General features: G+C 39.6%; 1 protein-coding gene across 1 annotated transcript; it reads left to right on the top strand.

Annotated features, from left to right (window-relative positions):
* Positions 1 to 7,214: 7,214 nt before the first annotated feature.
* On the top strand, positions 7,215 to 7,996 carry LOC112509021 (UPF0415 protein C7orf25 homolog). The gene is made up of 3 exons (XM_025113890.1): positions 7,215 to 7,364; positions 7,418 to 7,665; positions 7,771 to 7,996. The coding sequence occupies exons 1-3, from the start codon at positions 7,215 to 7,217 to the stop codon at positions 7,994 to 7,996; spliced, it is 624 nt and encodes a 207-aa protein (XP_024969658.1).
* The last annotated feature ends 5,252 nt before the right edge of the window (positions 7,997 to 13,248 follow it).

Here is a 13,248-nt window from a genome sequence, read left to right as displayed (position 1 = left end):
CTCATCACCAGAGACAACCTTGAAGCTGTCATGGAGTATCCTTCCTACCTAGGTCAGTACGGCTATAGTGAATGGTTGGAGATTCGCCAAGCCATTCAGCGCTCTAATTCAAGGCACAAGCCGACAATTGAAGACATCCTTAGTGAGTTGATCAAGAAGATGTCGAAATTCATCGATGTACTTACAAAGCTGTCACTTAAGAAAGGTGGAAGAAGAAGACCTTCAAAACCTAATGACGAACCAACTCTAAGGAATGAACATGAAACAAACCTCTCCTTAGACGAAGTCCTAAAGGATTCGAAGAAGCTAGACATCTCAATGTTGAACCTCTCTTTGCCAGCGAAGGATCCTTACATACCCAACACTATGCATCTAAAGCCTGAGTTAGGATTTATTTTCCTTGACTATGAAGGCGAACACAGCTTCTAGAGAGTGTATGATTTTAATCTTTGTCCCTTGGAACATCTTGCCTATCTAAGATACTGATTGGACAATGATTTATATGGTGAAATGATAGACCGCAAGATCAGAAAAGAATTTCTACGTCGAAAGATGCTTGGAGAAGAAATACCTGGTTACATCGACTTCAGTGACCTATATTAGTTATAAAATTATGTCTTGTAATTTTATGTTTCATTGTACGTCTTTTATATCTATGTTTTTTTTTCAGTGTACAACTTATATATAATAAGTCTAGAAATGTACTGACTGAAACACTTGTAACTTTCCCTTGATTAATATAATTATTTCATCAGCATCACTGAAAAATATCCCTAAGAGTAATTGGGACGCATGTTTATGAGTTCCAATATGCTCTTACAGTCACTGACAATCTCTAGTCAGTGAACATGCTTTCAGTTTCAGTTTCCTTTCTTGTACTTTTTCATAAACTTGTAACTTAACAAAACTTATAAAGTAAAAACTGATTCACTGAAAAAATCCCAAAATAGTTAAAAAAGACATGTATTTTATATGTAATTTTTTCTTACTATTAATCATTAAAACAATTTTCTTTATGTTACATTGTCATCATCAAATAGGGGGAGATTGTTGATCCTCTCTCATTGATTTGATGATAATCTCTTTTACATTTCAAACTATTATGTTTCTGTTATTTCAGTTGCAGTGATCATCACCGAGTCTGTTCAGTGATCGCTGAAACATGCATTGTAAATCCTACAGCGACAGCAATACTTCAAGAAGACAAAACTCACACCAAAAAACATTTAGTCAATGTCGAAGACTGAAACTGAAGATTAGTGACTAGCAAGTTCATGATCTGAAACGGTATTCAGTGATTACAACCTGGTCAACATATGTGTGAAGACTGCACAAGTTTCAGTGAATGCTGAAGAGACCTCCATTGTTATTCCAGCATTCAGCGATCAAAGGAAGCTTGTTATGCAAGATTTTTTTTGTCTTGTCCTTCCATACACAAAGGACAAACCCATACTCTTTCAAGAGTATAGTACAACACGGAGCCGACTGGTCGACTCTAGTGCCCACCAACTCCACGAAAGGATGTATGCTCATGAATAGACAATTGTACAATTCACTGTAGCAAAGGACAAGCTTTCCTCTTAAAGCTTGACGCGTGTTCCAACCCTTCTGATTTGCATTTAATGTAATGGGTATAAACAGCCGAGTGCTCTCTCCATCAAAAATACGCATACACAGAGATTACAATTCTATCTAAAGAGCACATACGCTTATCTTCAAGCAAGTTAGAATCCCTCTCAAGAATTCTAAAGTTCTTACCCAAGAATAACATCCTCCTATTTTATTTGTTCGGCAAATATTTTCTATTTGCTAAGTATATTAGTGTGTAATCTTAGATTTTTTTAGATAGGTTATCTTTACCTTTTCTATTTCGCAAACAATCTGCAAAAAATCTGTATTGATCTTTCTCTATCAATATATATTTTTAAATACGAACATTTTTTGTGTTTGTACTCATCCCCCCCCCCTACAAACTATTCATCTAAAACTCTTGTAGACCCGGCTGGGACCAACAAAGACTCTACATAAATGAAAAGCTCTCCATTAGCTTTGATCTCTGAAAGCCCTTCAGCTGGTCCTTCTTTTTCTTATATTCCTTATAATTCTTCTATATCTATCATTGAGCTAGATCCTTCGAACTTAGAGGGCTTGTCAGACACTGATCTTTTAGAGTTTGATGAGTCACTGGCCCTTCTTCCTAACTCTTTTAGAATGTTTTCCAGCAAAAAGTAATTTCCACAGATCTTTTTCGCTATATCTGAAAAAGCCAAAGTCAAATCCTATGGACAAGGCTTCAGCGATCTGCTATAGCTGTCAATGCAAAGGTCACTTTGCTAGTAAATGCAAGTCTAAGAAGACCGTGACGCCATCTTCCAAACCCCCATCCTCCTTCTAATCTAAAGATGATAAATACTTGAAGCTGAAGAAGAAGTATAAGAAGATGAAGAACTTTCAGCGTAAAGGGTCTTGTCGCTGAAGAACCTGATTGGGCTAATTCTTCTGAAGAATCATCCTCTTACGAGGAAGATACGGCCTATCTTTGTCTAATGGCCAAGGATGACAAAGATGAACCATCAAAGACATCATTCTTCAATGATCCCTCGTCATCTACTCTTACTTAGGTATGTTCCCCTGAATGAACCCTCTTCTTCTACCTCTCATAGACTATATACACTAGATACACTGACTATTGATCTTTACAAAGCCCTGAATGGAAAATCCAAAGCTAAAAAGCTTAATCTTGATCTACAAGAACAATTAGAGAGATGTCATTCTAAGATCAAAGAGCTGACTAATATAGAAGAACATCTTAAGGATCAGGTTATTGTAAACCAAACCATAAGCATCAAAGTGAGCAAGCTATCATTGAGCTTGAGCAAGCCATTGCTGAACTCAAGGCTGAGAAGGCTACTATCGAACGGTGGTGCAAAGCCTCCATCAAGGCTTCTGAGATCATCAACGCTCAGATCCCTGCCAAGATAAAGTGTGGTCTAGGATTTTTCTATGATTAAGAAGAATGTGTCATTGTCAAGTCCATGCTTAAGTTTGGTACTTTTGTCTCTTCCATTCCTGACACCTCTTCTTCTCAGTACTCTTCCACTAAGACTCATCTTGAAGAAAATCCCTCGAGTTCAGGATGCAAAGACAAAGGTAAATCCATTGTCATCGCTCCTCTTTCCAAGAAGGCTAACAAGTCTAATAGACCCAGATCTAGACCTTCAGCTTGAAAAACTTCTTCCTCATGGACCAAGGTATCTGAACCTTCTTAGAAACCTAAGCTGAAGCTTAAAGTGAATCTCTCAACTAAGGCTTCCAAACCCTCAGTTGTTCCTCCTCCAACAAATGAGAAAGTAGTCCTTGGAGCTTGTCCCTCTTCTGTTCTCTCGGATTCTTCTGGCCCTAAAGCTACTTTAAGAAATAGGAAATGTAGAAATTCTAGTGAAACTTCACATACTGCTAGCAAGTGTCCTTCAGCTACCAAATCTAGTCCCCCAGCTAAAATAAAAAAGTAACCAAGGTTGAAAATCAACCACGGCGAAATTTGCCACCAAAGTTGTAAAAACAACCAAGATGAAGAAGCCTAGTGAAGCATGTTTTTCAGGCTCGATGAAGACACCTACTGAACCTGAGTTTTCAATGTTAGTGGATGTCGCCTCTAACTCCACTGGACCCATTGAAAATGGGTACTAAAGCAATCTCAATCTATTTTCTTGTGTAGGAAATCAAAGGCATTTGGTATCTTGATAGTGGATGCTCAAAACATATGACTGGAGACAAATCCCTGCTAAATGAATACAAGGATGAAAGAGGTCCTTCCATGACCTTTGGAGGAAATGGTAAAAGATATACCAAGGGCTTTGGAATATTAACCAATGGTGCAACCACTTTCAAACGTGTTGCATATGTTGAAAGACTTGAGAACAATCTTCTCAGCATCAGTCAGTTGTGTGATAGAGACTTCACAGTGAAATTTTCTGAGAGTTCATGTTATGTTTTTGACAAAGGTGACAAGATTTCTCTTAGAGGTTCTCGTCTAGAGATTATGTATGTCATCAACATGGATTCTTTCTTCACTGAGAATAGTTGTTCTTTCTCCAAAACCTCTTCAGATATCAACTGGCTATGGCATAAACGACTCTCTCATCTCAACTTCAAGACACTAAATGATTTGTCCCGAAAGAATTTTGTCACTTGCCTTCCTCAACACTCTTATGCAAGAGAATCTCTTGCTCAGTGTGTGAAAAGGAAAAACAGACAAAGGCTAGCTTTAAATCTAAGCAAGTCTCTTCAGTGATTTCTTCTCTTTAGCTTTTATACATAGATTTATTTGGTCCAGTCAACATGCAATCTATTGCTGGAAAGAAATATACACTTGTCATTGTTGATGAGTATTCCAGGTACACTTGGATCTTTTTTCTAAGATCTAAGAGTGATGCACAAGATCATCTCGTTTATCAAATGCATAGAAGTATAGGATAACATCAGGGTACGATCTCTGAGGAGTGATCATGGCACTAAATTCAAAAATAGTACCATTGATGACTTCTTTGTGAACAAGGGAATCTCACACAACTTCTCAACTGTGAGAACTCCACAACAGAACAAAGTCGATGAAAGAAGAAATCAAACAATCATTAAGGTTGCTTGATCAATGCTCAACGAATATCGTCTTGCTACTCAATTCTGGGCTGAAGCTGTCAGCACTTCTTGTTTTACTCAGAATCGGTTGCTGATCGTTAAGAGATTCAAGAAGACAGCTTATGAACTCTTCTATAGCAGAAAGCCTTATCTTAGCTTTCTTCACATATATAGTTGTACTTGTTATATTCTTAACAATAGAGACCAACTTGAAAAGTTCGATCCAAATCTTATGAAGGACTCTTCCTTGGATATTCTTAATTATCCAAAGCCTTTAGAGTATTAAAAAAGATGACATACTATAGAAGAATCTATCCATGTCACCTTTGATGAATCTCAATCATCTAACTCCAAACCCATCTTTGAAGACGATGAAGAGTTAGACAACTGAATGATATCTCATTATGGACAACGTAGAGCTTCCTTCAGCAATCAACCGAGCTCTGATCCTTACGAAACTAACGATGATCCATTTATCATTCCAGATGTGACTAGTAACGAAGTTGAATCCTCTTCAAGGACTGTTGTCGTTGCTATTGGTCACTTAGCTCCTTCTACTACAAACATTGACCCTTCAGTCTCTAAACCTCTATTAGTTGTTGAATCTCTTACTGAGGCTCCTTTAGCAATCCAACCTGTTGCTAAAGAATCTATTGTTGATGCCTCATCTCATATGCCTGAGCTTCTAATATCAGATGTTAATCCTCTACCAGCTTAGCAATGGATGAAAGACCATCCAATACATCAAGTTCTTGTTGATCCAAGTGCAGGTATTTAGACATGATGTGGTATAGGTAATATCTATCTCTTTGTCAAGTTTCTTTTCTTAGTTGATCCCAAGAACATCAATGAGGCTATCACTAACCCTAGTTAGGTTAATGTTATGCAAGAGGAACTCATTAAGTTTGATAGGAACCAAGTCTGGTACCTTGTCCCACGTCCATCTGACAAAACTTTGATAGGCACCAAGTGCGTTTATCGCAATAAGTTAGAAGAACAAGAAATTGTGAACCGAAACAAGGCTCGTCTTGTTGCTCAGGTTACAGGCAAGAAGAAGGGATCGACTATGATGAAACCTTAACACCAGTGGCTACACTCAAACCTATTCGACTCTTTCTAGTATGTGCTGCTCATAGAGATTTCAAAGTCTTTCAAATGGATGTAAAGAGCGTTTTTTCTTAATGGGAGCTTCAAGAGGAAGTTTATGTTGAGCAACCTCTAGGGTTTCTTGACCAGTTGACCCAAGTATCCAAATCATGTCTATCGATTGGATAAAGCTCTTAATGGGTTAACACATGCCCCTCGTGCCTAGTATGATACCCTCTCCTCATTTCTCATCTCTGAGAAATTCGTCCGTGGAAAGATTGACCAGACCTTATTTCTTAGGAAAGTTAATGATCACATCATTCTAGTCCAAATTTATGTTGATGATATAATTTTTGGTTCCACTAATCCCTCTTTCTGTTTCTGGTTCACTGAATGCATGAAGAAAAAATATTAGATGAGCATGATGGGATAACTGACTTACTTTCTAGGTCTTCGAATTAAACAATCTGGTAAAGGTATCTTTATCAATGAAAGTAAGTATATGAAGGATATGTTGAAGAAGTTTGATCTAACCAACAGTTCATCTATGAATAAGGATCCAAATGGAAAGCCTATAAACATTATTGTTTATAGAGGAATGATCCCTTATTCACAGAAGGCAACATGCCCATATGCAGGCTTGGTCTCGAATCTTGCACAAGTCTAAGCTTGCAGATGTTGGCCTTTTTGCACCTATGCTACAATCGCCAATGGTACTGGTATGTCTTCTTTACCTTCTACTTCTACCCCGATGGTCATGACTGAGGCAACCCCCCCCCCCCTCAGTCTATTCCAACCACCATATCTATTTCCTCTAAGAGGACCACCTCGCAAGCCAATCTTGGTCCTTTACTGAGGGCCAAGAAAGCCAAAAAGAGGCTAGCCAAGTTGCTGACTGTCACCTCTCAACAGGTTTCAGTCATTGAAACAAGCCTTATCCCCGATGCGCTTTCTTTACTACCCCCTCCAAGCTCTTCAGTGATCTCCTTAGACACTGTCGTACACGTGGCAACTCACCTAACCGCCTCAGTGACCCAAATCACTAAAGGTGAGAATACCAGCATTGCCACTACTGACCACTCATAACCTCTCTCATACATTCTCCCTTTTCCTTCTCCATTGGTCTTGACACGTGCTTATGACTCACCGGTGGTTGTCCCCATTGATGATGAAGCACCCACCACAAGACATGAGATGACTCCTCTCGAGGTGCCTCAGTCATAGGATGCCTATCCTCACGAAAGCGATTTTGAGTCAACCAGCGTTAATCCTTTGGATGACACTGAGGACCCTTCAGGTATTTTATCTCCCTAACCTTTCATTTCTTCTAACCTAGAGCTCCTTGATGCTCAAGATCTTTCTTCTCTTTTAGGTCCTTCTGCTACGAAGCCCATAACCATGGAGATAGATGTCTATGACATGGCTGAGGATGTTAAACTCCTCCCCGTTGTCGCGACTGTCTTGGAAAAAAGGACCAAGTCCACCAAGACATGCCCATCAAAGAAGACCTCACCTCCGGCATCTCTGCTGTCAAAGTTGAGGTCAGCAAGGTGAAGGAGTTGCTGAAGATGGTGCAATTTGAAGTGTGCACCAATACTGAGGCCATCAATGCTTTAAACAGCAAGGTCGATGAAGTGCAAGTACAGCTCGCCATGCATGTGAGCTTTTGGAGAAGATTTTGTTGCTTCTTCAGCATCCAGTGCCGGTCCCTGAACCTTCATTCACCGACACTGATCGCCAAACCCTATATTGGGTGGCTAAATTCAATCTCTTGCAAGCTGAGGCACTTTCAAACCTCGAGTTTCACACAAAAGATCTTTCACAGCGTCTTAATGACCTCACCTCTTCCCTTGCTGATGACAAAGAGGGGGAGAAAGACATGCCTATTGAGGAACCTAAAGTTAAAGCTTCTCATGCTATGATCCCTCATCATATTGGGATGTGAATCTAATTTGAAAGCTAAGGATGAAGATGATGTCGTTATAGCGCCTCTATTGACGAAGACCTTCCCATCACCTCTACAGTAAATGTTGGTGATGAGGATAGTGAAAAGGATGAAGATGATGTCGTTATAGCGCATTCTATAGACGAAGACCTTCCTATCACCTCTACAATAAATGTTGGTGATGAGGATAGTGAAGAGGAAGAAGATGATGATCATGAAGACCTTCCTCTACTTGACGCTGGACGCGATCTTGGTGAGGATGATGATGATGAAGACGATGATGATGACTTCACCATACAGTATCACACCAGACCAGTACCAGCGTAGAATGGCATCTCCCTCAAGGAATCTTCATCCCAGGGGAAGAAATCACAAAAGAACCAGCACACCTCTAGCAAAAACAAGGGTGTGGATGAAGAGGGTAATCTATCTATTCCTTTCAAAGAGATAGACCCTACAAAGATTTCTCAGAGCTCAAGGTTTGTTCCTCTATCTCCTCAACCTGACTCTCTTCTAAACTTTTTGTTGATCTCCTTTGGTCATCCAGATGAAAGGATCCCCTTTATGCCAACATCTGGATCTCTTTTTAACCAACAGATATCTTAGTTGAGGAAACATATCAAAAAAATCAAAGTAAAAAATTCCTCTTCATACCTCTGGTTGTGGTGAGTTTGACTTCCTCATAGAAGCTGAACGAGAAGAAGAAGCTCTCAAGGCCGAGGAAGAGTTGCACGTACAAATACAGCAGATGAAAGATAGCTTGAAGATCATGAAGTATCTTGTAGTCAAAGATCTTGCTAAAGGAAAGATGAAGAAGAAATACCCCCATCAAGGCCCAAGCTCAGTTGCTCTCCCAAGCTGAACGAGAACACCAGAGAGCACTGACGTTGAAGGACCACGATCAGAGATGGAATGAAAAGTGTTTGAAGAAAAGAATAAGTCCCCATCGGATTTCAAACATCACTATCATGAAGGATGAAATATGGTGGAGTGCTCATCTACACGATCATCTCCAGAGACAACCTTGAGGCTGTCATCGAGTATCATTCATATCTCTGGTAGTATGGCTACGACGAATGGCTAGAAATTCGCCAAGACATTCAGCGCTCAAAGTCCAAGCAAGGAAAAATAATTTTGAAGACATTCTGAATGATCTTATCAAAAAGGTGTCCAAATTCGTTGTTGTTCCTCCAGTGCCTGAGTTGCTGCCCAAAAGAAGGAACATTTCAGATCCTAATAATGGACCTACTCTTAGGAACAAACATGAAACTAAATTCTCCTTAGAGGAAATCCTAAAGGACCAAAAGAAGCCAAATATCTCTATGCTGAATCTGACTCTGCAGCGAATAGTCCTTACATACCCAACACTTTGCATTATAAGCCTGAATATGGATTAATATTCATCGACTATGACGGCGAGTACAGCTTCCAGTGAGTACCTGAGTTCCGTCTCTATCCAATAGAACACCTTGAATATCTTAGAACTTGGTTGGACAATGACCTACCTGGTGAGACGATGGACCGCAGGATCAGACAGGAGTATCTACGTCTAAAGAAGCTTGAAGAAGTACTAGGGTACATCAACTTTAGCGACTTAGATTAGTTTAACTTTCTATCTTGTAATCTTGCTTTCTTTTCATTTCATTCAGTGTACAATCTATATGTAATAGGTCTAGCAATCACTGATGTAATACTTGTACTTTCTCCAATGAATAATATAAGTATTCTTCAGTGTCACAGAAAAAGATCCCTAAAAGGAGTAATAGAGACAAGCATCTATGAGTTCCAGTTTACTCTTCCATTCACTGAAAACTTTCAGTCAATGAATACGCTTTCAGTTTTGGTTATCATACTTGTATTTATTTCTCTTAAACTTGTAACCCTTTACAACTTAAGTAAACTTTGTAAGAAAATTGTATCACTAAAAAAGATCCCAAAATAGTTAAAAAGGACTTCTATTTTACTTGTACTTTTTCCTTACTATTATAACTTAGGCAATTTTCTTTATGTTGCTTTGTCATCATCAAATAGGGGGAGATTGTTGATCCTCTCTCTCATTGATTTGATGATGATCCCTTTTACCTTATGAAGTATAGTATTTATGTTATTCAGTTTCAGCGATCTTCACTAAGTCTGTTCAGTGATCGCTGAACATGTATTGTAACTTCTTTAGAGACTGTTATACTTCAAAAAGATAAAAACTCACACCATAGATCCTTCAGCAATGTCGAAGACAGAAGCTGAAGATTAGAGATCAGCAAGTTCGTTATTTGAAGAGGCATTCAGTGATTACAAGCTCGTCTACATTTGTGTGAAGTCTGCTTAAGTTTCATCGAGTACTGAAGAGACCTTTCAGTATCATTCCAATATTCAGTGATCAAAAAACTTACCAAGCACGATTGTTTTTATCTTGTCCTCATTCACACAAAGAACAAACCCGTACCTTTTCTAGGGTATAGTACACTACGGAGCCACTCTGTTGACTCTATGGTGCTTACCTACTTTATGAAAAGAAAACTGCTCATATACATCTAAAAGGATTGTTTACTATAGCAAAGAACAAGATTTCCTCCAAAAGCTTGACACGTGCTTTGTACCTTCTGAATTGCATTTAATGCAATAGGTATAAATAGTTGAGTGTTCTTCTCTCAACTATCATCTCTTCCACTACTAACTTACCCAAGAAGTTACTTCTCTTTACTCTCATCCTATGAGAAAGCCACTTCGAACAAGTGAACAACACTTACATTCTTATCTTTATTTCTTGTAGCAAATCTTTTCTATTTGCTATTTGTTATTGTGTAAACCGTAGATTGTTTAGATAGGTTCTTTACCTTATCTCTTCTACAAACAATCTGTAAAAAATTTATTGATATTCCTTTATCAAAATATAATTCTTAAAAGTGAAAGTTTTTGTGTTTGTATTCATCCCCCCTCCCCTTCTACAAAGTGATTACCTATAACTCTTGTAGATCCGGCTAGGACCAACACAAGTTTTCTCATCCATTCCCTCCTCTCCTCCATCATTGGTCTGTACTACATGTGCTGATGATCCCATGGTGGTTTTCCCCACCATTGGTGAAGCCATCACCATAGGACCTAAGGTTGCTCCTCTCGAAGCACCTCAGATACTTGTTGCTAATCCTTAAGACAGTGCAAGTAAGATGCCCGACGTTAATCCTTCAGATAACGCTGATGATCCTTCAGGTACAATCAAAACCTCCCTTTATTTCTTTGTTTCTAACCCTAAGCCCTCTTATGCTCAATGATCTCTTGACTCTATAGGTCCTTTGAAGACTGAACCCCCAATCATCGAGGCTGAAGCCTATGACATGGTTGAGGATGTCAAGTTTTTGTTGCCTGTCGTTGCCACTGTCCTAGATAAAATGGATGAGGTGCACCATGCAATGCCCTACAAGGAAGATCTGACTCACAGCCTCTCTGTTGTAGAAGATGAGGTGCGTGACGTCAAAGAAATATTGAACGTCGTGAAGACTGAAGTTCAAGCCAACACTGAAGCTATCGCTGCACTCTCCAGCAAAGCTGACGAAGTTCAGGCCCAGCTCACCAGGCATGGTGACCTGGTGAGCTTCTTAAACAAATCTTTCAACTCCTTCAGCAACCAGTGTTTGTCCCTAAACCTGCCTCCAGAGATGCTAACCATCAACAGCTGGATCAGGTCGCTGCCTTCAACCTTCTTCAATATGAAGTTATCTCCTCTATCGACCAAAAGATAGAAGACCTTAACTCGCCTTCTTCTCCCAGGTTCTGATCTTGATGATGATAAAAGAGCGGGAGAAGGATACAGAAGGGGAGATTAATGAAGATACTGCTGAAGATATCTAATTGAAGATGCTCCAAACCTTCCTTCTGAGGATGACAACGAATCTATCCCTGATGCCATCAATGGAGATGATGAAGATGATGTCGTGGTTACTGCTGTTATTGTTGTTGACCATGAAGACCTTCATCCTTCCACCTCTGCATTGCCAAATGTTGGTGCTGAAGATGAAGATGATGATGAAGAGGATTTTGAACCTCAACTTCCAGACACTAACACTGATCTTGTTGGTGACAGTGACGATGATGATGATTTCTGCATCCAAGCCATCCCAAGACAACCAGCATTCAAAGGAACCTCCATCAGGGAACCTACTTCCCAGGGGGAGAAATCATCAAAGAACCAGCACGCCACTTACAAAGGTAAAGGAGTGGCTGAAGACAATCATGCCATAGTTCTACGGGCAATCAATCCATCTAAGGATGCATTCACCTCTGGGTTTGTATCTCCTTCCTTAGAAACTAAAACTTCTATCATTTCCTTTCAATCACTCTCTGCATCAAACCCTCCCAGTCTCTCAACCAATGTCCCATCTTTTGAAATCTTAGAGGACGATGAAGATGATGATGAAGCCAACACGCTAATACCCAGGATATCGTCTAGACAACCTGAGTATTCAGTAGTTGATGAAGACCAGAGGATGGCTTAGCTGGTAAATCAGCTCGACCAAACCAGAGTAAAAATTCTTCTTCGTACCTCTGGTTGTAGTGAGTTTGACTACCTTTCAGAAGCTGAACGAGAAGAATCTCTCTGTGCTAAAGAAAAGCTGAACAAACATCATCTACAACTGAAAATGGCTTAGAGTTAGCCAAGGCTCTAGCTGATCAGGCATTTACAGAAGGGAAATTCAGGAAGAAAGATCCTCTCAGCGCTCAAGCCCAACTAATTGCAAAAGCTGAACGTAAACGCCAACGGGTGCTAAAGCTGAATGAGTGTGACTTCTCCTGGTGCAGAGAAAGGATCGAAAAGAGATTGAGCCTACACAAAATCATAAACGTCACTATCGGTGGTCGTGTGAAATATGGTGCTCTTTTGATTTCAATGGTCATTTTTCGAGATAATAAAGAAGTTGTCACTGAGTACCCCTCCTACCTCGGTTAGTATGGCTTCTATGAATGGCTAGAGATTTGACAAGCTATCCAGAAATCCAAATCCAAGCACAAGCCTATTATTGAAGATATGCTAAATGAATTCAGGAAGAAAGATCCTCTCAGCGCTCAAGCCCAACTAATTGCAAAAGTTGAACGTAAACGCCAACGGGTGCTAAAGCTGAATGAGTGTGACTTCTCCTGGTGCAGAGAAAGGATCGAAAAGAGATTGAGCCTACATAAAATCATAAACGTCACTATCGGTGGTCGTGTGAAATATGGTGCTCTTTTGATTTCAATGGTCATTTTCCGAGATAATAAAGAAGTTGTCACTGAGTACCCCTCCTACCTCGGTCAGTATGGCTTCTATGAATGGCTAGAGATTCGACAAGCTATCCAGAAATCCAAATCCAAGCACAAGCCTATTATTGAAGATATGCTGAATGAATTATTCAACAGGTGTCAAAGATCATCGAGGTTCCTCCTCTGCCAAAGAATCCATCTTGAAGAAAGAACCTTTCTGAACCTAAATAAGAACCATCCCACAAGAACGAACATGAAATTCTCAGTGGATGAACTTCTCAAGGATCGAAAGAAGCTAGATATCTAAATGTTAAACTTGTCATTGCCTGCAAAGTACCTAACATAGT

The sequence above is a fragment of the Cynara cardunculus genome (assembly GCF_001531365.2).
Source record: "Cynara cardunculus var. scolymus isolate 2C chromosome LG 3, CcrdV1, whole genome shotgun sequence".
Classification (NCBI taxonomy): Eukaryota; Viridiplantae; Streptophyta; class Magnoliopsida; order Asterales; family Asteraceae; genus Cynara; species Cynara cardunculus.
This window is presented reverse-complemented; position numbering and strand designations above follow the sequence as displayed.